The 27,939-nt window shown below is 39.9% G+C and overlaps 1 protein-coding gene across 6 annotated transcripts in view; it reads left to right on the top strand.

Annotated features, from left to right (window-relative positions):
• The first annotated feature begins 421 nt into the window (after positions 1–421).
• The window catches only part of DNAJC15 (DnaJ heat shock protein family (Hsp40) member C15), a 76,570-nt gene continuing 49,052 nt past the window's right edge, over positions 422–27,939 (top strand). For 5 of the 6 annotated variants that reach the window (XR_007404834.1, XR_003147907.3, XR_007404835.1 and 2 more), the window contains exon 1: positions 422–560. Coding sequence is in view for 2 of the 6 variants with exons in the window: in XM_025478194.3 (XP_025333979.1) it covers positions 456–560 (105 nt within the window). In the remaining 4 variants the exon portion in view is untranslated. Of the gene's footprint in view, positions 561–26,588; positions 26,707–27,939 lie in introns of all 6 variants that reach the window. The other variant, XR_007404836.1, reaches the window with a different exon arrangement.

The raw sequence follows: 27,939 nt of genomic DNA, 5'->3' as shown, positions 1-27,939 counted from the left end.
CACGGGAAGCATGCTCCGAGGCGTGCTGTGGCTCGCAGGCCTTCAGGCCCTGCAGCCTCCCTGCAAAGCCATCCGAGGAGACCCACACCCGACCTCTGGGCTTGCATCCCGGCCCTCGGCTGGGAAGAGGGCTGAGCGGGAGCCAGGCTCCCCCGCGCGATGGCTCTGGGCCTGCGAACCTCCGACAAACCAAATACCCTCCACGTCGCGGGGGCCTCAGCTCGGAGTCCGGCGCTCGGCTGCGCGGGGCCAAGGCGGACCGGGACCCGGGCGAGGTCGAGGTCTGCTGGGGACCCGCGCCCTCCCGCGCTCTGCCGGGCCGGCGTCCGCGGATCCAGCGCCGCCCTACCAAGTTTGTCCCTGCGGCCGGCTCGTAGGCGACGTCGCGGCGCGCCGGGCCCCGCCCGTGCCCCGCCCCCTGCCCCGCCCCTTCCGCCGCGCGGCGTCCCGTCGCCATGGCTGCCCGCGGTGGTGTCGCCGCTGCCGGCGAGAGTCTGCGCTACGCCGAGTACTCGCCTCCGGCGACCCGACGGCCGGACGCCGACCTGGACAAGGGGCTGGTGAGTCCCGCCGGCTGCTCCCGCCCCTCTCCGGGCCTGGCCGCCGGCTCCCGCAGGACTCCCCCCCCGCCCGCCCTCGTTCCCTCTCACCCCTCGGGCCGTGGCGGTCGCGGGAGCCTCAGCTCTGCCCCGCCCCTCCCGTTGGTCCCGCGGAGCCGCGCTCGGTGCACCGAGTCCTTCGGGGGGGAGCTCCCAGGACTGTCGGGGAGACGGGCGCTTGCAGAGGCGCAAGCAGGGTGGGTTGTCCTGGCGCAGCGGGGGGCGACCCCAGCCCAGTCTTGGTCCCCGTGAGGTCGTGGGGGCCCTTGGAGAAAGGGATGGTGAAACACTGAGCTCTGTGGGGCGCCCGGGGGGCTCAGCGGCCCGGCACCCGCCTCCGGCCCGGGGCGTGACCCCGGGGTCCTGGGATCGAGTCCCGCGTCGGGCTCCCTGCGTGGAGCCTGCTTCTCCCTCTGCCTGGGTCTCTGCCCCCCTCTCTCTCTCTTTCTCTCTCTCTGTGTCTGATGAATAAATTAAAAAAAAAAACACTAAACTAGATTCTGAAGAATGAGCGGCGGGTAACTCAGGGCAAGGAAGAGGATACAAAGTTTCAGGCTCCAGCCTTTGTATTCGCGGGCCCGGGAAACTGCAGCTGGTTTATTCCGCCCGAAATGCAGAGCATTTGGGGCAACTCAGTGTCCAGTAGGGAAGTAATGCGAACCTCCTCCTACGCATCTGTAAGTTCTCTGTAGCGGCGCTCAAAACAGGTGAATTTAATTTTAATAACGTACCTTTATTTTTTATTTTTTTAAAGATTTATATATTCATGAGACAGAGAGAGAAGCAGAGACACAGGCAAAGGGAGGAGCAGGCTCCATGCAGGGAGCCCGACGCGGGACTCGATCCTCTGACCCCGGGGTCACGCCCTGGGCGGAAGGCGGTGCTAAACCGCTGAGCCACCCGGACCGCTCTTTATTTTTATTTTTATTTTTTAAGATTTTATTTATTTATTAGAGAGAGAGACACAGACACAGACACAGGCAGAAGAGAAGCAGGTTCCATGCAGGGAGCCCGACGTGGGACTCGATCCTGGGGTCTCCGGGGTCACGACCTGGGCCGGAGGCAGGGCTCAACCGCTGAGTCCCCCAGGGCTGCCCAATAGGGTACCTTTATTTAACCCAGTGTATCCACAGTAGTATTTTGATATGTGATCAGTATAGAATTACTGAGATGTTTTGTTTTTTTTATTTTTATTTTTAAATTTTATTTTATTTTTTATTTATCTATGATAGTCACACAGAGAGAGAGAGAAGCAGAGACATAGGCAGAGGGAGAAGCAGGCTCCATGCACCGGGAGCCCGACGTGGGATTCGATCCCGGGTCTCCAGGATCGCACCCTGGGCCAAAGGCAGGCGCCAAACCGCTGCGCCACCCAGGGATCCCGTACTGAGATGTTTTACATCCTTCTCTCTCTCTCTCTCTCTCTCTCTCTCTCTCTCTCTCTCTCTCTCTCTCTCTCTCTCTCTCTCTCTTTTGTACTAAGTCTTTGAAATCTAGTGCGTGTTTTACACTTAGCAACGTGTCTGGCGGGGCAGCCTGGGTGGCTCTGAGGTTGAGCATCTGCCTCTGGCCCAAGGCGTGAGTGATCCTGGAGTCCCGGGATCGAGTCCCACGTCGGGCTCCTTGCATGGAGCCTGCTTCTCCCTCTGCCTGTGTCTCTGCCTTTCTCTCTCTGTCTCTCATGAATAAGTATTTAAAATCTTAAAAAAAAAAAAAAAAAAAAAAAGGCATTGTGCAGGGCAGCCCGGGGGAGGGGGGGGGGGGGCTCAGCGGTTCAGCTCCTGCCTGCAGCCCAGGGCGTGATCCTGGAGACTCTGGATCGAGTCCCATGTCAGGCTCCCTGCATGGAGCCTGCTTCTCCCTCTGCCTCTCTCTCTCTCTCTCTCTCTGTGTCTCTCATGAATAAATAAATACAATCTTAAAAAAAATAAAAATAGAATAAAAAAAATCCAGCACACCTGGCTTGGGACTAGCCACATTTCAGGTGCTTAGCTATGTGTAGCTGGTGGCTACGTTATTAATCATTGCAGTTCCCAAAGATTTACCGGGGACTGGAAGGACTGGAACATATGAAGCATCTGGTAAATCATGTGAAGGAGTTGGGTTATCCTGAGGGCAGTGGTACCATTTTCGGATGAGTTTTAAGTAGAGAAGTGACAAATTGGGCCCTTATGAAGCTCTCTTAGGCTTTGTGTAAGAAGAATGGATTAGTTGGAGGAAGTCTAGAAACATAACTTTTTCACATGGCACTCCATGAAGGGCCAGCCCACAGTGATCCATAAATACCTTGCCTTTAGATGCGCAGGGCCTATTGTCCATGCCAATTGTTGACTAGTCATACGCTGTGTTTGACATCTTTTATGTTGACCTGCCACCTTCCAGCATTTTTTAAAGTTTCCTAAGAGTGGGTACTGGGGATTTACTTCTAGTAAGCACTCTGTTTATGAGCAGTCAATCATCATTACTTGATTAACAGATAAATTTCTGGAGCAGTCAGATGGGCTTGCTTGGGAAGGTTTTAGAAAGCAATGTGCTTTCATTCAACATTTCCTTTTTTTATTTTATTTTATTTTTTAATTTTAAAAACTTAAATTATTATTATTTTTTAAAAATTTATTTATTTATTCATGAGAGACACAGGGAGAGAGAGGCAGAGACACAGGCAGAGGGAGAAGCAGGCTCCATGCAGGGAGCCCGACGCGAGACTCGATCCCAGGACCCTGGGGTCACGCCCTGAGCCAAAGGCAGATGCTGAACCGCTCAGCCACCCAGGCGTCTCTCAACAGCCATTCCTTGAGTACTACTAGGTGCCAGGTATTATTCTGAGACCTTGAAATAGATAAGCACACAGAAGAGATAAAAGTTTGAAGTAGCAAGCTCTGAGCTTCCACTTTTCTCTTCCATTCCTTAACATAACCCTGTGAGGAAAGTCCTTTTTAATTCTCACTTAAGAAATGAGGAGACTCAGAAAGTGGTAAGTAATTTAACCCTGGATCATTCTCCTGGGTAATAATAATAAGTGACAGACCTAGAATTCCAAGTCCTATACCCTATACCCTTTCCACTATGGCTTGCGGACTTCTTAGAAATAAGGCTTTCCGAGTGGAGTGTTCAGTCTGTGATGTAGACTGGATAAATTATTAGGTAGAAGGAATCTCTTTGTGGAGAGTCGTAAAAATCTCTGTACTGGACTGATTTCCAGGTCAGTTGGGAGCTCTGTGGTATTTTGAAGATAGAAGTAATATTGGTGATCTTTTACATCTGTAGGTACTTCATTTGGAATAGGATATGTACTGTAGGGTTTAAGATATCAGTTAGGAGACATCTTTAGTAGTCCAGTCACATGGAGACTAAAGTGTAGGGCATAGGGCAGTGATTCTAAAGTGATTCCTGTCCAATCTAGTGCCTCCTTTTTGTAACAAATATTCTGTAAGGTCTCCTGTAATACCTTCAATGATATTCATAGGCAATGAAATCTATTGGCAAAAAAACCCCTTAAAAATCAATATAATGTTTTAATTGAAAGATAAAGGTGAAGTATTTATTAGAAAATAACATGTTTACTATTCAAGTAGTTAAATGCTCAAGCATGAATACATTAGAAGACATAATGAAGTAATCCGTTGCTGTCATATTCTTTGCATTGGTGCAGTATGCCAGCAACTGCAATAAGAATCTCTGTGAGTGTGGCAGCTATAAATGTAGACAGATTTCAAATATATTATACTGACACTTCAGACACTGTAAGGGCCATTGTCATTGACAAACTGATTTTTCCCAAATTGTTAACAATTTTTGGTAAAATTTTGACCAAAACAAAGTGAGATCTTCCCTCAATTTACATAAAAGTTGCATTTTTTAAAAATTCAGTCTTCTTTAAAACAGTGAGAAAATGATATATTTTATGTATACTGTATCATAAAGTTCTAGACTACAGTGAACATAAATATACCTACTTTAATGTCCAGTAGATTCTTTTTTAAAATCCTGAGGGATGCAGGAAGCTCTTTGTTGTACAAGGTTGTGTCATACATTTTAGGACTTCTAGAATGAATAGTAGCTCATCCACCAAATACCCTCCCTCCCACCCAAATTATTGTTGCAACCAAAAGGTCTTCACAAATTCTCAAAATGTCTCTAATGGCCTGTTCTGCTTCTGTGGGAATCATTGGTCCAGGTAATGATCAATGATGAGTTAGAAGATAAGAGAACTGATAATAATAATTTTGGAGGAGCTTGGAAGTAATGGATGGATACCTGACAAAGAGTAAGCTTAGGGAAAAAGTAAATGACCCAGGAGTGGGACATATTAGTAATCTTATTGAAAATAGTAGAAAATAAAATGTCAAGGAGCTGAAGAAGAGATTTGTCACTTCTTTTTTTTAAAGATGCAATTTATTTTGAAGTTTTCGAAATATAGCATCTGCAATTGTAAATGTTAAGTAACTCTCAGGTAAACTTTCCTTCAGGGACTAAGAATTGATGTGCATTAACCAGTTTAGGAGATTAAAAAGATTAAAATGTATGTAAAAATACTTGTGTAGTGCCTTAAATAGTATCTTATAATTAATTGTGTTATAGTCAGAGGTCATGGTCAGATTTTGCTTTAGCAAATCTGGTTCACATGGAAAAGTAGAGAAGAACTTGAATGTTAAGAAGAGAATATTATAAATTTTTAAAGCATTTTGAAAAAAAAAAAACCCAGTTTGTATGAAATGACAGCCTTTTTAGTTTTCAGTACTTTCCCCAAAAGTATAACTTCTAGTGTTAGTACTATAGTGTAACATGTAAAAAAATCAGCCACATAGATATTTCAGGATAGTCCACATTGATACATGAAAACTAAGACCTACCAAACATGTAAATTACTAAGTACTTATTTGTTACCAAAACAAAAGAAACTTCTATTTTTCATTTCAAATTTTTACCTTGAAGCTTCCTTTTGAAGAAGTCACATGGATTACAGATTGTGTATCCTTTTAAAATTTTTTTCCTTTTTTTATTTTTTAAAGAGGCATCAAGTACCAGCTGGGGGAGAAGGGCAGAGGGGAAGGGAGAGAGAATCTTAAGCAGCCTCCACAGCCCAAGGCAGGGCCAATCTCTCCACCTGGAGATCATGACCTGAGCCCAAAAGGAGTTGGATGCTCAACTGACTTAGCCACCAGGTGCCCCTGGGCAAGAACTTTTATATGCTTCTGTGATTGGTACTCTATTTGACACGTGGTAGTCACTTAATTGTTTATTAAATCGATAGCTATTAACTTCTATTATTATTGAGTGACAAACATGAATGTTTGATTCTAATGTTGATTAGGGTATTTTTTTCTTTGTAGGATTCCTCCTTTATGTTAGCCTCTAAGGGAGATCAAGAGTCTATGTCTGTCTTACTATTCTTTCCCAAGAATTTATTTATTTATTTTTCTTTCCCAAGAATTTAGCGCAAGGCTTGATACATACTGAATAAATGTTTGTATATGTATATAGTAAATACTAAGTAAATATTTGTGGCATGAGTTAATAGTCTCCATCTTTCCTCTTTGTATCACAACTGTCTTTTTGAGGCAGAATAATTTTTTTCCTTCTTAACTTTCCACAGATACAACTATTGTCTATCTTGAACTTAAATGTTACAGTCTTGAGATAGAAGTTTTAGCATTTTAGATTTTATTTACTTACTCGGGGAGAGAGAGAGAGAGAGAGAGAGAGAGAACGAATGAACAAACAAGCCAGGGAGAGTGGGAGGAGCAGAGGGAGAGGGAGAAGCAGACTCCCCACTGAGTAAGGAGTCTGATACTTTGGGGCTCGGGGCTCAATCCCAGGACCCTGAGATCATAACCTGAGCCGAAATAGGTGCTTAACTGATTAAACCACCCAGGGACTCTGTTTTTTTCTGGTGGATATTTGAAACTAGATGACAGTAATAGATTCCAGACTTGGCCCGTTTGTTGATTTACTGGTATTATTTAAATAGTGCTTCTCCTTTTTGAAATATCTCTTATTTATTTTTACTTATTTATTTTTAAATATTTATTTATTTGCTTTAGAGAGCCAGAGCATGAGTGGGAAGGGGAGAAGGAGAGCGAGAGAGAATGCAAAGCAGACTCCACACGGAGTGCAGAGCCTGTGGTGGGGTTTGACCTCACAACCCTGAGATCACAACCTGAGCTGAAATCAAGAGTCGAATGCTTAACCAGCTGCCACCCACGTGCCCCTGAAATATGTCTTTTAAACTAAAATTAGATATTCTGTATAGGCAGGGACCATGTTTTAAGGATTCTCATTCTCTCAGTTCTCAACATAGTACCAGTTATATGGTTACTGTTCCATAAATTTTTGTTGGTTAAATCAGCAATGGAATGAAACAACTGGATAGGAAAAAAATAGAGGATGTGAGAAATGGTTTATGGAATTATGAACTGATAGCCCTAAGGAATAAAAAAGTAAGATAAATGAGACTATCTCTCCTTTTTGGCTTTCTAATGGTAAAGAAAGGGTTAAGATATAAGCATCCCATACATTTTATATGCAGTCAGAGTACACATTATACTCTGACTTCTAATGTGTTTTTCTAGGTTTTGGTAATTTTATTGCTTATCACTTCTAATAACACAGTCTCCAAATCTGTTTTTAAGTTTGTCAATGCACCGAGTCTAATAAAATTTTTTTTTGAATACCAAGTACATAGAGGCAATGCTAGATGTCTGTGGGAAGGATATGGATAAATCAGGATTGCCACCCTCAAGAACAGAGGTCAACAAATTTATTTTGTAGAGGGCTAAATAGTATTTTAGACTTTGCAGGCCATATGGTCTCTGCTACACTGCTTATCTCTGCCACTGTAAAGCAAAAGCAGCCATAGATACTGCATAAATGTGGCTGTGTTCCAATAAAACTTTATTTACAAAGATAGTTGAAGAGTTAGTTTGCCTGTGGGTGATAAGTTTGACAGCTACTGCTTTAGAAGGTAAATTGGATCAGATTTAAATACCTAATTCAAGACTGATTCTATTAAGTACTGTCATTCATTCATTCATTTATTCAATACTTAATTATTATTATTTTTTAAAATTTTATTTATTTATGATAGGCACACAGTGAGAGAGAGAGAGAGGCAGAGACACAGGCAGAGGGAGAAGCAGGCTCCATGCACCGGGAGCCCGACGTGGGATTCAATCCTGGGTCTCCAGGATCACGCCCTGGACCAAAGGCACGCACTAAACCGCTGCGCCACCCAGGGATCCCTCAACACTTAATTATTAAGTCCCACTTTAAAACTCCTAGAAGAAAACATGGGCACTAATTTCTTTGATATTTGCCTTAGCAGTACTTTTGATTTATTTATTTATTTTTACAGATTTTATTTATTTATTCATGAGAGACTCAGAGAGAGACAGACAGACACAGGCAGAGGGGAGAAGCAGGCTCCATGCAGGGAGCCTGATGTGGGACTCGATCGACATCAGGATCACACCCTGGGCTGAAGGCGGCGCTAAACCGCTGAGCCACCCAGGGATCCCAGCAACGCTTTTTAGATATGTCTCTGCAGGCAAAGGAAACAAAAGCAAAAGTGCCTAAATGTGAGATACGGAGTCCCACTATTTTTAGGTAAGGACTAAGTTACCGAGACTAAGTGCTATCGTTAAGTAAAAAGATGAATCAAACATGGGTTTTAGGGGCTTGAAAAATACTTGATTTTGCAAGAAAAGCTAGAAAGAGACAAAAACAAATGTAACTTATTATCAAAGGGAAACAATAAGGAAAAATATGTTGGGATAAGGTTATGGATATACCTGAATATCAGGTTAAGGAGTGAGGACCATGTCTAGGCAGTTGAAGTTTTGTAGAGCTATGTGATCAGTGGCAGGCTTCAGGGAGATTAAGCCTGGAGCAGTGTTTCAGAAGGGTAGAGGAGGGATCCCTGGGTGGCGCAGCGGTTTGGCGCCTGCCTTTGGCCCAGAGCACGATCCTGGAGACCCGGGATCGAGTCCCGCGTCAGGCTCCGGGCATGGAGCCTGCTTCTTCCTCTGCCTCTCTCTCTCTCTCTCTCTCTGTGACTATCATAAATAAATAAAAAATTAAAAAAAAAAATAAGAAGGGTAGAGGATAGAGAAGCAGAGGAGGGCAAGACCAGTTAAGATTGTATTAGGGTGGGCATTCCTGTGGGGTCTAGAGGCCATAAGGGCAATAGTAATAGCAGGGGTAGCCAAATATTTTATACTAGGCATGAGGTTAATTCTTTAAATGCATGAACTCATTTAGTCCACGCAATAACCCCATGAGGTTTAGCTAGTGTTATAATCCCCACTTATAGATGGATAAATTGAGACTTAAAGCAATGAAATAATTTGCCCAAAGTCACACAGTTGATGTGTGGATGAACTCCAAAGGTATCCTGCTTTATCACCTCTGCTTTTACTCCAAATGTATTCTATCTTCTTTCCCCTCCAGCCTTTCTAACTGTGTCAATCAAGGTCTAACTAGGAAAACAGACACATTTAAATTATGTAAAACAAAGGAAGTGTAGCACAGAGAGTTGGTTTCATAGGCGAAGGAGTTGTTGTGAAGCCAGACGGGATTGTGAGGCAGTGCAGAGGTTGAGAACAGTAAGAAGCCACTAGCATTCTCAGGGCTGCAGGGTCACAAGGAAGAGGTGCTGTTTTCATGGCCGCTCCTGGCAGCTGGACCATGGGGCATCTGTGTAGTGGGGAGCTGCAGCCACAGTGACCCTGCTGCTCTGGCGCTGCTACAAGGCAGGGAGGAAAGGGGAGAACTACCCTGGCCTTTCCCTTTTTTCCACCCTCCTGTCTCCCACCATTGCATCCCATTGGTTGGACTCCGTTGGAGCCAGATGACACAGGAGCCATGCAGGACTTAGCTGTCCTCCCAGCAGAACAGAGTAGGGAGGAGCTGGGGAATGGATTAGTGACTACAAACAGATCTGGGACCAACACACTGACTATCTGTTTTCAGCTATGAGGTGATTTGAATTCCACAGATGTTGAGAAATTTGAAAGCATAGTCACCTAAAAGCACTGTTACAAAACACTATTTTATAAATGATGCACATTCCCTTTAGCCCGCAGAGGTCTATTTAACTCACAGTGTAAAGCAGAATATTATTTCAGGAACTCCATTTTCACTGTCTTATGCTCTCTGAATATTATTTAAATGCTATTAGAGATTAAATAAGCATTATTAGCTCTCATGAAAACCCAATCACCACGTGTAACACTTTTTCCCTTTTAAAATGGAATAGACTTTTTTCAACTATAGATTTAGATTTATAGAAAAGCAAAAAGATAACACACAGAATCCCTATGCACCCCACTCAGTTTTCTCTGTTAACATCTTTTGTTAGTATGGTACGTCGTTATAATTAACAAACTAATGTTGCTGGATCCACTATTAACCAAAGTCTGTACTTTTTTCAGATTCTTAGTTTTTGCCTACTGTCCTTTTAATAATGTTCCAGGATCCCATCCACGATAATCACATTACATTTAATTTTCATGTCTGACTTGGCTCCTCTTAGCTGTAACAGTTTCTCAGACTTAACCTTGGTTTCGATGATCTTGACAGATTTGAGGAATACTGGTCAGATATTTTGCAGAATGCACCTGTCCTGGAATTTGTCCTTATGTAAGGCACATACTATAAACATCATCTCTCACTGTTTAGGTTAAACTTGATCTAATTTGATGACGTAGTATTTGTCTAGTTTTTCCACTGTAAAGTTAACTTTTTTTTCCCCTTTCCATGCTGTACTTTTTGAAAGGAAGTCACTGTGTGTGGCTCATATTTAAGGAGTGGGGAGTTATGCTTCCACTCCTTGAGGGTGGAGTTCTTTATGAAATTATTTGAAATTTTTTGCACAGGAGATTTGTCTTTATTCCCTTATTTATTCACTCAATCATTTATTTGTATTGGTCAGGATTCATGGATATTTATACTTAGGGTTATAACTCAGTATTGTTTATTTTGTTGCTCAGACTGTTCTAGCTTTGGCCTTGGCATCTCTTTCAGTTGGCTCCTATACACCTTTGACATACCCCATTACTATAAGGTGTGTTTTTTTATTTTTTTTATTTTTTTTGAGTACTTCCTTACTTTTGGCACTATAAGGTGGTCTAGGCTCATTTTATATATTTCCTGTCCCTGTCCTAGAATCAAGCATTTCTCTAAGAAGCTTGTATAGGAAACTTCATCCTGGGTCACAGCTCTGGATCCTACCTAATAGCTTCATTTTTATCCTTTTACCCAACTTGTCCCCATTTTCCTTATCTTCCCCTTGTATAGCTGATGAAGTCATATAGTAAAAGATTTCCTTGTCTTGGGGTAAAGTGGCTGTGCTTTTAGTCCACCAGAGAATGTGCCGTTTCTCCTGCAGTTTCAGCCATGCTCTGTTTTGTTTTGTTGGTTTGTCTTTATTTTTATTTTATCTTTTTAAAGATTTTACTGGGCAGTCCTGGTGGCGCAGCGGTTTAGCGCCGCCTGCAGCCCGGGGCATGATCCTGGAGACCCCGGATCAAGTCCCACATCAGGCTCCCTGCATGGGGCCTGCTTCTCCCTCTGCCTGTGTCTCTCTCTCTCTCTCTTTTTTTTTTTTAATTTTTTAAATTTTTATTTATTTATGATAGTCACAGAGAGAGAGAGAGAGAGAGGCAGAGACACAGGCAGAGGGAGAAGCAGGCTCCATGCACCGGGAGCCCGACATGGGATTCGATCCCCGGTCTCCAGGATCACGCCCTGGGCCAAAGGCAGGCGTTAAACCGCTGCGCCACCCAGGGATCCCTCTGCCTGTGTCTCTGCCCCTCTCTCTCGCTCTGTGTCTCTCATGAATAAATAAAAAATAAAATCTTAAAAAAAAAAAAGGATTTTACTTATATATTCATGAGAGACACAGAGCGAGAGAGAGGGGCAGAGACACAGGCAGAGGGAGAAGCAGGCCCCATGCAGGAAGCCCGATGTGGGACTTGATCTTGGGACTCCAGGATCTCACCCTGAGCCGAAGGCAGGCACTTAACCGCTGAGCCACCCAAGTGTCCCTATTTTTATTTTTCAATATCTGCTATTAGGGATTGCTAATCGAGGATGCCAGCAGACTGTGAAATCAAAGAGAGAAATTCATCAACCTTTCTGTATTTATTTATCATTATATTTCAAGTTTGTTATAGAATCTTATTGGGTCAGTGAACAGTGATGCCTATCTCCAGGTACAAAGTAATATATTGTATGTTCCTCTGAATGGTTTCTTGTGATCTTCCGAGGAATGATTTCACTTCCTTTTGGCATACCTAGAATTTAACAACCATCACCACCACCAAACTGAAAAAATAGTTTTGTGTAGCAGGTATATAGAACTTAAGGGATAAGAACTAAAACAGCCATGAAAAAAAAAAAAAGGAAAAAAAAAAAAGAAAACAGCCATGAAATCAGTTACAGATGGTACTATAAACAGCACTGTTTCTCTCAAATACTGCCTAGCTGCAATGATGTTAAAGTTTTACTCACCAAGGACTCTGTTACCCTGTAGTACTTAATAATATATCTAAGTATATTATGTTTTTTTGTTTTGTTTCATCTTAAAGATTTTATTTATTCATGAGAAACACGGAGAGAGGCAGATACAAAGGCAGAGGGAGAAGCAGGCTCCATGCAGGGAGCCTGATGTGGACTCCATCCCGTGACCTCAGGACACACCCTGAGCCAAAGGCAGATGCTCAACCACAGAGCCACCCAGGCATCCCTATCCTAGGGGTTTTTGACTCAGATTTTGTAGAGTATTACTGTAGGTCTTGGTACTATAAATTCACTTTTGGCCAGTACAAGTTTCTTCCAAATTTGTTTGCCCCAAAACACTGCTCCTTAATCTTTTCAAATATGTTGTTTTATAAAATGACCTGTTTCCTGCTTCCATAATATTAGTAATATTTTCTATTTTTATTTGTTGAATATATAAAAATAAGATAAAAAGAACGATATGCTTGAATGTACTGAGTTCATGTTCATGCAAATGATTGAGGAGGTAAACTAACCCTTAGTCAATGTCTTCTCATTACCAGACATTGTGATTACATTTTCCCATTTCTTATAATAACTCTGAGAAATTTGATGTTACTTTTCACCATTTTACATGTAAGGAAACTGAGGACCAAAGTGGTCTCAAGGTCATATAGCTAAGAAGTGGCAGGACTAGGATACAAAACCAATTTTGACTTGAAAAGTCCTTGACTTTTTTGCTGAATGATATTGCTGCTCTATCATTTTAGATATCAGAAATTGACGAAATCCAATTCCAAGAAATGATTTATAGTCCTGATATTTGTGGTAATTTTCGGAGTCTTCAGATGCTTCAAGATAATGTTTAAAAATTCTTAAACCTTGAAGCAGAGTTAATTTTATTTCACCTTAACTCAGAAAGGCAGAAAAGAATACTGTGTAATGAAATTTAAGCTGTAAGCATTACCACTCTAAGAAATTGTTGCCTAAAGTAAAATAGGTTATTGTAAGGGAGTAAAAGTAGTTTTCAAAAAATGGCATGATTTCCCAAGCAAGAAGAATAAGCAAAGCTACAGTGTTGCAGGTAAGGTATACATCAGATGCAAGCCAAAAGAGTTTAGGGAGTACTTGCCAGGGACTCTAAAGTCAATGTAATAAAAGCTTGTAGGAGTACATGATAGAGAAGAGGCTAGCTAGAGATGTGGCAACATCATTTTTATGATCAGCGTGCAAAATTAAGTGTAGCAATAAAAAGGGAGATGCCAAAGATCAGTGCATTTGTTTTTATCAAAGAATGCCAGGAGGAATTTGTTTTTAAAGTTTATTTGAGAGTAAATAGGTCAGAGGGTTTCTAACTTAAGAGATTAAGTTATGAAACTCTTCTGACCAAGTGGGATCTTCGCAAGTGTTTTCTTTCTTAATAACCTTTGTTTTTTTCTCTGACTTTGAAAGAAACAACTGTGTAATAATATGATAAAGTAATTGTAGAAGCTATCATTTATTGAATGTTTATCCTATCTAAAATACTAAGTGATGTATATGAATGTTCTAATGTATAAAAGTTCATATTGACATGTAATTATTATCCTCATTTTGCAGATGAAAGAGAAACAGTAGGATAGAGGCTAAGTAATTTGTCAGAGGTCATGTGCTGACAAGTAGAGATCTAGCCAGAATTCAAGCCATATTGCTTTGATTTCACAATCTGTGATTGAGGAGAGGGGTGGGGCGGTGGGGTAACTGGGTGAGAACATTAAGGAGGGCATGTTATGTAATGAGCACTGGGTGTTATAGATGACCGATGAATCATGAAACTCTACCTCTGAAACTAATAATACATTTTATGTTAATTTATGTTATTAATTTTAAATAAAACCTAAAAACTCTGCGATTCTAGGACTTTGTCTAAATGATAAAATGTAGGCACTAAGAATATGTAACTAACTACTAGGGACGCCTGGGTAGCTCAGCGGTTGAGCATCTGCCTTCTGCTCAGGGCTTGATCCTGGGATCCCGGGATAGAGTCCCACATTGGGCTCTCTGTGAGGAGCCTGCTTCTCTCTCTGTCTGTCTCTGCCTCTCTCTGTGTCTTTCATGAATAAATAAAATCTTTAAAAGAAAAGAATATATAACTACTGTTAAATTTTGGCTCATCTCATTCTGTTTTCTTTTTCCTTTGTGTATATGCTGCACATTCTGATTATAATCTTTTTTTTTTAATATTTATTATTCATGAGAGACACAGAGAGAGAGGCAGAAACACAGGCAGAGGGAGAAGCAGGCTCCATGCAGGGAGCCCAACGTGGGACTCGATCCCGGGACCCCAGGATCACACCCTGAGTCAAAGGCAGACGCTCAACCTCTGAGCCACTCAGGCATCCCTATAATCATTTATTATATTGTCTATAAACATTCCTCAGTATATTACTTGTCAGTGCCTATTTCAGATATGCCCTAATTTATTTAATTATACCCCTTTGTTGGGTATTCAAATTGTTTCCAGTTTTTATATTATGAATACTGCTGTGATGAATATTCCTCATATATAAGTTTTTATGCACCTCTCAGATTATTTTCTTAGGATAATTTTTTTAAGTTGTGCTTACTGAGCCTGATAACTTGGAATGTATTTAAGGCTGCTGATTCCAATGATGAAATTACTCAAGACAGATTGTCCCAATTTGAATTCCCAGCACCAGTTCATGAGATTGTTCACTGAATCACTCCCTCAACAACTTGTAAGACTTGGAGTTGTTGGCTAAAATGTATGCCTCGCCTTAGTAATGACCCTTTTACTGGAAAAATGACAGATTGCCACATGTCCCTATCCAGAAGAAAAGTTGAAGGAAATATGAGTAATTCCATTATTCTTATTAAAGTAGTCAATTTTATCTACTTCCATACTTAACAAACTGAATGATTTTTTTATATTAAATATAGAGTCTTGAAAATATAACTTCTTGAGGGTGGGTGAGGGAAGATAAAATTTTATGAGAAGTAGGGAATTATAAGGAGCAAGAGCATCAAGGACTGGTGCTAGGATCTAGTTTGGCATTAGATAATTAAATGACATTATGTTCTCTAGGTAATTTAATAAATAGGATAAGACATGATAAGGTTTTTGTGAATGGGTGTTAAAGTCAGATAGGATGTTGGGATGCCTGGGTGTCTCAGTGACTGAGCATCTGCCTTCGGCTCCGGGCATGATCTCAGGGTTCCGGGATGGAGTCCTGCATTGGGCTCCCTGCATGGAGCCTGCTTCCCTCTCTGCTTGTGTCTCTGCCTCTCTCTCTCTCTCTGTGTCTCTCATGAATAAATAAATAAGTAAATCTTTAAAGTCAGATAGGATGTTTCATTGAATATGAGCTGGAAAGATTTACAGATTTTTATAATTTAAAGAGTATGGGGATCCCTGGGTGGCGCAGGGGTTTGGCGCCTGCCTTTGGCCCAGGGCGCGATACTGGAGACCCGGGATCGAATCCCACATCGGGCTTCCGGTGCATGGAGCCTGCTTCTCCCTCTGCCTGTGTCTCTGCCTCTCTCTCTTTCTCTCTCTGTGACTATCATAAATAAATAAACATTTAAAAAAAATTTAAAGAGTATGGGCATAATTTTAAATTGTTGCTTGAAGACATAGGGTCCAGTCTGGAATTCGAATACCTCTTATTTTAGTTTTAGTGCAGACACTGATAATCCCTGTTACAACTTGGACAAGGCATGTCACTTTTCAGGACTTCAGTGTCTTCCTCTGTAAATTGTGGAGTTTTCTATACTAGATGTTTTCTATCATTTCTTCCACCTCTATGATTGTGACTTTGACTTACTGTATTGCAGTCAGAAATGCCAACAAAATATTGAGTACCCTATGGAAGCTTTGAAAGGAAAACAAATATATCTTTTTGTATAAAAGTATAGGGTCTCTGTATCTAGAATACTGTGTGTACTTCTGTGTGCATCTTTTAAAACAGTCAATAGAGGGCAGCCCCGGTGGCGCAGCGGTTTAGCGCCGCCTGCAGCCCAGGGTGTGATCCTGGAGACCTGGGATCGAGTCCCACTTCAGGCTCCCTGCATGGAGCCTGCTTCTCCCCCTGCCTGTGTCTCTGCCCCTCTCTCTCTCTCTGTGTCTCTCATGAATAAATAAATAAAATCTTGGGATCCCTGGGTGGCGCAGCGGTTTGGCGCCTGCCTTTGGCCTAGGGCGCGATCCTGGAGACCCAGGATCGATTCCCACGTCGGGCTCCCGGTGCATGGAACCTGCTTCTCTCTGCCTGTGTCTCTGCCTCTCTTTCTCTCTCTGTGACTATCATAAATAAAAAAATAAATAAATAAAAATAAAAAATAAATAAAATAAAAAAAATAAATAAAATCTTAAAAAAAATAAAATAAAACAGTCAATAGAAATTTTTAGTAAGAGACCAATGTATTGAAGGTAGAAGTATGTATTGAATGTGGAAGTGAGGGGAGGGGAAAGCTCATTTGAAGAATGGCTGAAATAATTTGGAACTTAATTCAGAGATAGTTTAGAACTCTTAATTCAGAAAGTCATTGGACAAAGGGATAATTTAATAAAAGTACAATAATAGGGGGATCCCTGGGTGGCTCAGTAGTTTGGCGCCTGCCTTCAGCCCAGGGCGTGGTTCTGGAGTCCAGGGATCGTGTCCCACATCAGGCTACCTGCATGAAGCCTGCTTCTCCCTCTGCCTATATCTCTGCCTCTCTCTGTGTGTGTCTCTAATGCATAAATAAATAAAATCTTTAAAAAAAATAAAAGTACAATAATAAAGTGGTAAAGGATATCCATTGGCTGAACAAGTTCCTTTCTTCCAAATTCTGGAAAACACAACTAAAGGATATTCCTTAAACTTAAGAGATAAATTTAGGGCAGTGACGAAAGTTAAAGAAACTAACTCTTAGATTTTGAAGTACCTAAAAAGACCCAGCTTTTGAGAGCAGGTATATCTGAAGCTTCAGACCAAATAACAAGTCTCAGAAGTTACATTTACAGATCTGAGATGTTTAGCATTGAGAAACACAGAGCAAGGATGCTACACTAGTTCTTCCTAACAAGTATTTTCCAAACGTCATAGTTGTTTTTCAGTATCATTCTGAATTAATTTTTTTTAAGATTTTATTTATTTATTCATGAGAGACACAGAGACAGAGAGAGGCAGAGACACAGGCAGAGGGAGAAGCAGGCTCCCTGTGGGGAACCCAACATGGGACTAGATCCTGGGTCTCCAGGATCACACCCTGGGCTGAAGGTGGTGCTAAACTGCTGAGCCACCCAGGCTGCCCCGAATTAATTTTCTGATTAGAATTTTGCTTTGCAGATCTTGCCTGCTTCTGGCCTGTCTGCTTAATATTGAGATGATTCCATATTGTTAAAATAGATGGAAGTTGACTTTATATTTCATAAGTTGTCTGGTTGAATCTGTTTAAAATATTCCACAGGTAACTGGTCTAATCTGTATCTAACATTTTATAAATATTTAACATAGTCTATAGATGATTCCTGCCCCCCAACACACATACATATTCGTTTGGGATAACCTAAGGTCACAATGATGGAAGAGCAAAACCTTAATCAGAATTCAGGTTTCTCATCTTCTAACCTTTGTTTTGTCCCTATACCTTCCCATTTTCCCCTCTGGCTGAACCTTAACTCTGTCCTTCAGCTTTATCTGGGTTCTTCTGAGAAGTCATCTATTGCCCAGAAACATAATACTCAGCTGGTCGTCTATCTAACCATCTACCCCATATGCATCCATCCTGTCAATTAACCATTCACTTTTATTTAGCCCATAGTATATTTTGAGACTACATTGATGAATAAAGCCTACTTCTTGCTCTGTAGAAGCTCACAGTTTAGTAAGGGAGATAAATTATGAAGTTGTAGTCTGGGATCATAACAGAGAAATAAACTGGGAGGTAGAGAGGTGGTGATACTGGAATAGGGGAGATTCTAATGTCATTGATTCCTTTCATATTTGGGAGTTTTACTTAATCTTGCTGCCTGTCTAGAGTAGTTCCATTTTTCTTCTTTCCCTGTTTAGTAGCCACAAAGCCATATATCAAACAGCTTCGGTGTTAGGGATAGGGATTGAACATACTATCTTTTTGTGGAAGATGGTGAAACAGAAGGGCAGGGACTAATAGAGTGAGTGAGGGCAGTAGGGGTATGACTCAGATACCCCTGCTCCCTTCCTCATAGCCAGCAGCTTCAGAAGAGGGAGAGCTTATTTTGAGAAAAAGTGCCATGGTCCGGGTATAGGGTTGGAACCAGCTCCCAGGAAAAATGTGTAGAGTAGTCTTATTGGTGGTACCTGGTCAAATAATCTGCTAACGTCATCTTTAGGCCTCTCAATTCTGCTGCTCCCTACTACATTACTAAATTGTAATAAAGATAGAAAAATGAAGTCTTCCCCTTTCAAGTTAAAACCTAGTGTTAAAAGTTTTTACAAATTTTTAAGTAATTCCAATTACTATATTATTATAATTTTATATACTTAGAGTTTTAAGTTAGTACATCCTTGTTCCAAAATTGACGAACCATGTTAACATTAGTAAAGTCTGTGCACTAGGGTATTCTCAGCACACTGGTTATCTCCGTGTAATTGTATAAAGCAGTGGATCTTTTTTTTTTTTTAAAGATTTTATTTATTTATTCATAAGAGACACAGAGAGAGAGAGAGAGAGAGAGAGAGAGGCAGAGGGAGAAGCAATCTCCATGCAGGGAGCCTGATGTGGGACTCGATCCTGGGATTCCAGGATTATGTCCTGGGCCAAAGGCAGACGCTCAACCGCTGAGCCAGCCAGGCATCCCAAAGCAGTGGATCTTAACCATAGTGTTCTTGCACATTTATATAGCAACATGAGAAATGGGATGGTGTTTACAACCATGTGCCTTTGCAAATAACCTGTGGTCCGTAATCTGGTTTAAAATCTGAGCCTAGGGATCCCTGGGTGGCGCAGCGGTTTGGCGCCTGCCTTTGGCCCAGGGCGCGATCCTGGAGACCCGGGATCGAATCCCACGTCGGGCTCCCGGTGCATGGAGCCTGCTTCTCCCTCTGCCTGTGTCTCTCCCTCTCTCTCTCTCTCTCTCTCTCTCTCTCTCTCTCTCTCTGTGTGACTATCATAAATAAATAAAAATTAAAAAAAAAAATCTGAGCCTAACAATGAAATGTCCTATGTATCAACTTTTGAGAATCATTGACAAATAGCTTTAGCATATTTTTATTATCCCAAGAAATATTTCTAGTTAAAAACCTAGTTAAGTTCTCAAAGGAATTAGATACATTTATAGATAAATAAAATAACTAAAGCAAGCTAGTAAAATTTGGAGACATACATGTTTTAAGATTTTTCTATCCATTTGTAACCTTTGTGAGGTCATCTTACTGATCTCTTTCTTTACCCCTAGTACTCCTAGTCTGTGGTGGACACCCACAGTAAGTGTTCAGATGCTCAATTAGTGAATAATGAATGAATCAAGGGGATATTCTAAAAGCTGAAACACAGCAGAAATCTATATCAGGATTTTTCAGAAAACAGAACCAAGTAGTATATATTATTTATTTTGATGATTTGGTTTACATAATTGTGTGGACCGGCAAGTCTGAAATTTTTGGCCGGGGTACCTGGGTGGCTCAGTTGGTAAAGGGTCTGCTTTTGACTCGTCATGATCTCAGGGTCCTGGGACTGAGCCCTGGTTAGACTCTCTGCCCTTCTTTTCCCTCTCCCTCTGACCACTATATGACCCCCCCTTCCCTGACCCCCCCCCCCCCCCACTCCTGCTCACTCTTTTTCTCTTTCTCAAATAAATAACATCTTTTAAGAAAGTTGTAGCCTGCAGGCTGGAAACTTTCAGACAGTAGTTTGTTCTTGGCAGAATTTCTACTTCAAGGAAACCTCAGTTTTCTTCTTAGTGCCTTTCAACTGATTGTATGAGGCCCACCAATATTATCAAAGACAAACTCCTTTAAAGGCAACTGATGGTAGACACTAACCACATGTACAAAATATCCACACAGCAACACCTAGATCAATGTTTCATTGACCTAACCAAATGGACATAGAAAACGAACCATCACAGTATCTTTGGATTTAGGGATTTGCAACCAAATGTACGGCCTGGTTTGGCAAACTTATGATGATCCTGGGAGCTCTTTGTGCTCTCTGAGGCATCCAGGGCTACATTGATATTGGGGCAGGACTTTGACTAGCTACATTTAATGTAAACAAAGAAAGCCTGCTTATTTTATTAGGAGAAAGCAGAGACAAGATTTACATCAGTGGGTCACTGAAGAAATGCAAAACAGTACTTAAAAGATTATTTATTCCTCAATAATAACATAAATACATAAATCACTATGTATAGCAAGGATGTACGTTTGGGGAAATTTTGTTTTTTAAGATTTTATTTATTTGACAGAGCAAGCTTAAGCAGGGGGAAAACAGGCAGAGGGAGAGAGAGAAGCAGGAGAAGCAGAGAGCCTGACTTGGGGCTCTGTCCCAGGACCCTTGATTCATGACCTCAGCTGAAGGTAGACCCTTAACTGACTGAGCCACCTGGGCACCCCATAAATTTGAGGAATTTTTGTTAATTACATTAGAAAGTAGAGAAATATTCGATTAGACCAAGCCTGGGAGTTTTGTTTCTTACTATGTTTGGCTTTTGGTTTTATTATTTTGCTTTGTTTTGGTTTTGCCCTTTTATTTACTCTTTAGGCTTACTGTAGAGATGAATGCTTGCCTGCAGTTAAAAATAAATGAAGTGACTTTAAAGTGGAGCAAATACAGATGTAGTTAGCTTTGTTTTTCCTTTTTACTTAAAGTTTTCAGGGGAATTAGTGTTTTGAGAGAGTTTCAAATGTATTTGTTTTTGGCATTGGATTTTTATTCTACTTAGTAAAGGCCAAGTAGATTAATGTGTTTTGGTCCAATTTAGATATAAAAATCTGTGAAATTCTTGCCAGCTTGAAGATTTTAGGGAAGGGTAATTGTAAAAATTATCTTCCTAATGTCATTTTATCATGTCTGACACTTTTTCTTGAATAAATTCTCTTCCCCTCTTTCTTTTGATCTGTTTGTGCAATACCTTTCTTTCCCAAATTCTGCTGATTTGCCAAGTCTTTCTTGTTTCTTCTTTTTTCTTTTTCCACTTAGGTTGTTTAAATTCAAAGAGCTTTCTTTGTAGAAATTGAACCAAATAATAAGACAACATAAAACACTGAGTTCAGCAAAAAGTGATTTGCTTGTGATTAACCCTTGAGAATTGAGTCACTGCAAGATAACAAAGAAAGAATTTTTTTGAGACAACCTGCCCATTCTTCTTTTTCATTCTTAAATGAGACCTTTTTTCTCCCTGAGTGTTACAGATTCACATACTGCTTTGCTTGGGCTTTATCATTTTCATCATGGCATGTTTTTAGAAAAACCAGTCCAGGTGAAAAACCAGTCTCATCTTCATTCTTAGATGAGAACTTATGACCTCCTTTTCCTCTGACCCCAGTTGTCTCACAGACTTTGCTTTCAGCAAAAGGCAACTCTGTTCTATCAGTTTTTTAAGGCAATGACCTTGACATCTGTTTGAATTATAATTGACAAACAAAAATTGCATTTAAGGTATACAGGGTGGAGATACACACACACACACACACACACACACACACACACACACACATATTGTGAAATGATTACCACATCAGACTAATTAACACATCCATCACTTCACTCTGTGTGTGTGTGTGTGTGTGTGTGTGTGGTGAGAACACTTACGACCTACTCTTAGCAAATTCAAATATGAAACTTAATCATCCTATAACTGAAAGTTTGATCAACATCACCCCGTTTCTCCTACCCTCAGCCCCGGGCAACCACCATTCTACTCTCTGCTTCAATGAGTTCAACTTTTTTAGATTCTACATAATTGTGAGATCATACAGTATTTGTCTTGCTGTGTCTGGGTTACTTCACTTTGTATAACGTGCTCCAGATTCATCCATATTGTCACAAATGCCAGAATTTCCTTCTTTTTTATGGGTGAATAATATCCCATTGTATATATACACATTTTCTTTATCCATTCATCTGTCAGTGGACACTGTTTCTTCTTTTTCTCTCATACTTCACATCCAATCTCTCAACAAATCTTAATGCCTTTATCTTCAGAGTATATCTAGAAGCTGACCACTTTTCCCTATCTCGATCACTAATCCCTTTGGTCCAAGCTACCATTATTTCTTGGGTTATTTTAATACACTCCAAAGTCCTCTCCATGCCTCTGGCTTTGACAGGTCTTTTCTTAACATGACAACTAGTGATCATTTTAGAATTCTGAATAAGATAATGTTAGGCCTCTTCTTAAAACCATCATGTCTCATATCACCCAAAACTAAAGTCCTTATGTTGACCCCAAAGGCCAAGTAGACATGATCTGCTGTCCGTGTTACCCTCTGACCTCATTCCATATTCCTTTCTTCCTCTCTCACTTTCTCCTCTGTGCACACTGGCCTTCTGGATATTCCTTAAACACCCCAGGCATACCTCTGCCTTGAGACCTTCATACTTATTCTGCCTGCCTGGTGATCTTCCCTTAAATATTGGCATAGATTCTCCACTTTCTTCAGGTTTTTTTTTTTCCTCCAAAAGTCACCTTTTCAGTGAAGCTTTCCCTGCTTACTGTATCTAAATTTATCACTCTTGATATACAAATACACACCCACTTCTCTACCTGCTTAATATTTTCCACAGCACATAACATTCTATTATATATTTTCCTGATTTATATTGCTTAATGTCTGTTTCTTGTGCTAAAATGTAGCTTCAGAAGGATAAGGATTTTGTCTGATAAATCATCAGAACTAAGAATTGTGACTGGCATATAATATAGTAGGTGCTCACTGAGTATTTATTGAAATCAGTCAACCAGTTAAAGATGAGAGATAGCCTCCAAATAGCTACTTGAAAAGTACCTAACTCTTTTATTGGAAGTTTCTTTATTTTTCTTTTTAAAACAACTCAGTTTTGTCTTCATGTTTTCCTATGTGGACCTGTGAATTATCTTCATTTTTGTATTGTAATTTACCTGGCACATTACTCTTTATTTCATTTTCTTGGTCATCTGTGAGACTTTTGGATATGTTTACCTGGTCTAGGATGTTAAGAGACATGATTGTGTGTTAGTTTCTTAGTTAAATTTGATGACCACTGTTCATTATATTTTCCCATTTCAAATTTAATTCCATTCACTAGCAGATGGAATATAGTACACAAATCATCTAAACTCTAAAAGGTATCTGGATAGTGGGGAAGCTTCTTAAAGGTTCTTTTAATCTCATTATACAAATTTTTGAAAACCTGCTATGTACTGGGTACTTTGTTAGATTTTGAAACTCCAAAGAGATAAACAGTCCCATCTTCCAGAAAGCTCATATTTTAGAAGGAATTTGAAATTGATAGGTAAAACCATTATTAAATAATGTACCATGTATTGTAATCTGTTAAATCCTGTGGGGACACTAAAGAGGTTTGCTTGGTTGAGGAGATGAATGGGGGGAGAGGGGGAAGCTTCACTGGGATGACTTTGAAGCTATTTGTTGAGGAGTAAGTAGGAATTTTCCAGGAGGACTGAGCAGAGAGGAATAGAAAAGAATAAAAGTAAAGACGTGGGAGTAAAGAAGGACTAGCAGAGATCTACCATGTTTAAACAGTGTGCTGATCATTTTTCATAACCTTGCCTCATAAATCATTTTGAGCATCCTAATGATGTAGGTATCCACATTTCCATTTTATAGATGAAGAAATGGGCCCAGACAAATCAGCTTAGGGTAACAGAACTGGTAAATGTTGATTTGGATTTTGAGTCCAATTAACTTTGAAGCCCATGGGTTGATTATCCATACATTCAGGGGTGGAATGTGTGGATAATCAAGGTGGAAGGTTGAGGGAGTTCATGCTTGCTTCATGGATGAAAAACATGAAGTCTTATTTTAAAAAAGTACAAATTTAGAATACCAAAGGCAAAGAGGAATGGGGAATGGTATGAGGATGAGAAGGAGGATGATATTAAGCAGATTTAAAGACTAGCCGACATCAGAAGCCATAATTTTCTTCCAATGGCATTTAGTGTGGACATTAGACTTTTCTTTAGCCAAACTTAGGAATAAGGATCTCTATGGTAACTCTCCAACCAATTTGAAACTAATCAATGATTTGGTTGAGATTTTATCATTCATTGGTTTCTGCAGTTCTATTATGCAGATGCCTGAACATTTTAGTATCTAAAATATTCATGCTTTGTGTATAGTCATAGGTAATACAGTGAGAACTATGCTTTTTGGCATTTTCACAGATAAAACCTAGAGTTGTCATGAATTTTTAAGAACTAAATAACATTGGCCAATATCACATAATTTTGTTATGTGTAAACATATTGTTTTTGTTTTTCATGGTGACCATAATGAAATTGTTAAAAACTGAATTTCCAAATTTGGAGTAAATAGAATATTTTCTGTTTCTCTTATATAGACCACCGTTCCCAAACACCAGGATAGACCAGTTGTAAAACAATTAGTTGGTGAAATTTTTAACTGATGTGTAACTGATTTAGTTCTTAGGTATATACGTGCACATTTTTCCCCAAGTTTTTATTTAAATTCTAGTTAGTTAACATATAATGTAATAATAGTTTCAGGTGTAGAATTTAGTGCTCCATCATTTAACATACAACACCTGGTGTTGATCACAAGTGCGCTCCTTAATCCCCATCACCTATTTTACCCATCCCTCCCTGCCACCCCTCCAGTAACCATGAGTTTGTTCTCTGTAGTTAAAAGTCTGTTTCTTGGTTTGCCTCTCTCTCTCTTTTTTCCCTGTATGTTCATTTGTTTTGTTTCTTAAATTCCACATATGAGTAAAATCATGGTATTTGTTGTTCTTATATGTGCATGTTTTTATAGAAAGATCAGCTTCTATAAGTATGTGCTAGCTTGGGTAGCCCGGGTAGCTCAGCGGTTTAGTGCTGCCTTCGGCCCAGGACGTGATCCTGGAGTCCTAGGATTGAGTCCCACATGGGGCTCCCTGCAGGGAGCCTGCTTCTCCCTCTGCCTGTGTCTCGGCCTCTCTCTGTGTGTCTCTCATGAATAAATAAATAAAATCTTAAAAACAACAACAACTGTGCTAGCTTAATTTTATACAGAAAAGAATAATGAAAAAAAAAAAAAAAAAGAAAAGAATAATGTATCTGAGAATGTATTTAGATCTCTGCCGGCCTAGATAATGCTAGCTACTTTCCAAACCCATATATATCTGAGTCTTCAAAAAAAATGTTTAAAACGAAAACTTGCCCAAGGCAGTATTGTGGATATTTTTAAAACCAGCAACAAGAACCCTTATATGGCATTCACATTTACCATCTCTTCTCTCCAATGTATGTATGACACCTGTGGCAGTTTTGACTGGGCCAGAGTACTGGTATATACACACCTTTCTTTTAGTTTGTGTAAACCCACAGATGTACTATGGTGTCAATCTCAGTCGCATAAGCAGTTTTAGACATTTAACCTGGTTAATGCCTCGTTATTAGAAAATGACTGTCCTGTGGTACTGACACTATGCTTGATTCACCATTTTGCTTTTAAATTGTCTTTTCAGTCTCGTTTTTGTCAGTTACTGGCAATTTAGTTTTAAAGAATTGTTATTTAAAAAACATTCAGAATAAAAATTGAAGTATACCATGCGCTTGACACTGGATCAGATATGATGTTGTATATATTAAAGAAATAAATTAGATCCTGTTAGCCTGAGGATATAATCCTGAAGTTTAAGTAAATGTGAAATAGCATAATAATAAAGCATATGTGAAATTTTTTTCAACAGTGGTAAATTAGAGATGTTGATGGAATTCTCTGATATTTACACAGTTATGCCAAATGAACCATGGGCAATTTAAAAGCCTTAGAATGTTTTACATGTTATTTTACTTTTAAAAATTAAAGTCAAATAAAGGCGTGGTTAAGAGTTGTGTGTGAACTGCTTGCTGAGATTTTAGATTCGCTCTCCTGTACTTCCTGTTTTCTATATTTGCAATTAGATCGTTTCTTTTCCCTGTGAGGGTCATTCACATATGTGGAGGACTGGGGGAATTTATTGTTTTAGAGTTCTCTCAGTTTGTGTCTGAAAAAAATACCAATGATTTTGTAATGAATGGAAAACTGTTACGTATAGATAAATAGTTTTTCTGGGAAATTGATCATATTTTTATTCTGGACCAATTAAGGTTACAGTTTTAATTGCTTAAAAGCATCTAATAGTTTTAGTATTTCCATTGAAAACTATAAGAAAGATTTTTGTTATTTCAGGGTGTAAAATCTGATTATGTAAGATATATGGTATTTTTTGAAAATCTCAAGTTGAGTTCAACTTCCAAATAATTATATTTTATTTTTTTTTATTTTTATTTTTTTTTAAATTTTTATTTATTTATGATAGGCACACAGTGAGAGAGAGAGAGGCAGAGACACAGGCAGAGGGAGAAGCAGGCTCCATGCACGGGGAGCCCGACGTGGGATTCGATCCCGGGTCTCCAGGATCTCGCCCTGGGCAAAAGGCAGGCACCAAACCGCTGCGCCACCCAGGGATCCATAATTATATTTTAATATCACATTAATTACAAATACCATTACAGAGGTAAATCAGATATACCTCCCTTCCAATAAGGAATTTTAATTCCAATAAGGAAAATGAGTTTTTGATGAGCTGTGGTATACTTTGTCCATTCACTGTGGATAAATAAGATTTGATTGCACAGTTTTTGGTCATATATTGAATATTTTTATTTGCTCCAGTGATCTACCTAATTTGGGTTTGGTTTTGTTGTTGTTTTTAAAGGTTGCAAGGCCTTTCATGTTTATCTTTCTGTAAAGCTAGTCTTTAGAAAGAGATGTTAACTCCAACATCAACATTTTTCTTATATTATTATTTTGTTATACTATTATTTTTCTTGTTAAATAAATGAAAAATGAAATATATATAGCAGGTTTCTGATGTGCTGTAGGAGCTCAAAGATAAATGATATACCTTTTTTGATTTTAGTGAGCTTTATTTATATATTTCTTACAGGTATTCTCATGTTGGAGCTTATAAACTGAATGGCTTCAGAGAAGCCCTTGGATCCCTTCAAATTATATATACATTTTTTTTAAAGATTTTATTTATTTATTAATGAGAGACAGAGAGAGAGAGAGAGAGCAGCAGAGACACAGGCAGAGGGAGAAGCAGGCTCCATGCAAGGAGCCTGATGTGGGACTCTATCCTGAGTCTCCAGGATCAGGCCCTGGCTTAAGGCGGCGCTAAACCGCTGAGCCACTGGGACTGCCCTATATATACAAATTTTGCTGTGTGCATATATTTATGGCTTAAGGAGTGATCCATAGATTTCATCAGATATTTGAAAGACACTTGCTATCTAGAAAAGGTAAAGGAGATAAAACATTTAACTATAAATTAGTGTAATAAATGTTGTAATAAGGATAAAAATAAAGGTCTTTGGGAGATTAATGTAAACATTAGAGGCCCATCATGTTCAATGTCCTACATAGGATTCATTTCATATAGGCCTTTGCCTTGTGCATAGTATAGTGACTGGTGTACAGTAATGTTTGTATTAGTGAGGGTCCTGGTAGTAATGATTTTTTTTTTTGAAGATTATTTGAAGGGATTATTTGCAGAGGTGGGCATGGTTTAAGGTAACCAAAAATGAATGATGAATTACCCAGGGCCTGGCAGTGGTTGGAAACATCCACCCAAGGAAAGGGACAAGAGGATCAGAATTATGTTCCAG

The sequence above is a fragment of the Canis lupus genome, chromosome 22 (genome assembly GCF_003254725.2).
Source record: "Canis lupus dingo isolate Sandy chromosome 22, ASM325472v2, whole genome shotgun sequence".
Lineage (NCBI taxonomy): Eukaryota > Metazoa > Chordata > Mammalia > Carnivora > Canidae > Canis > Canis lupus.
The sequence above is the reverse complement of the archived record's forward strand: the minus strand, read 5'-3'. Positions and strand labels throughout refer to the sequence as shown.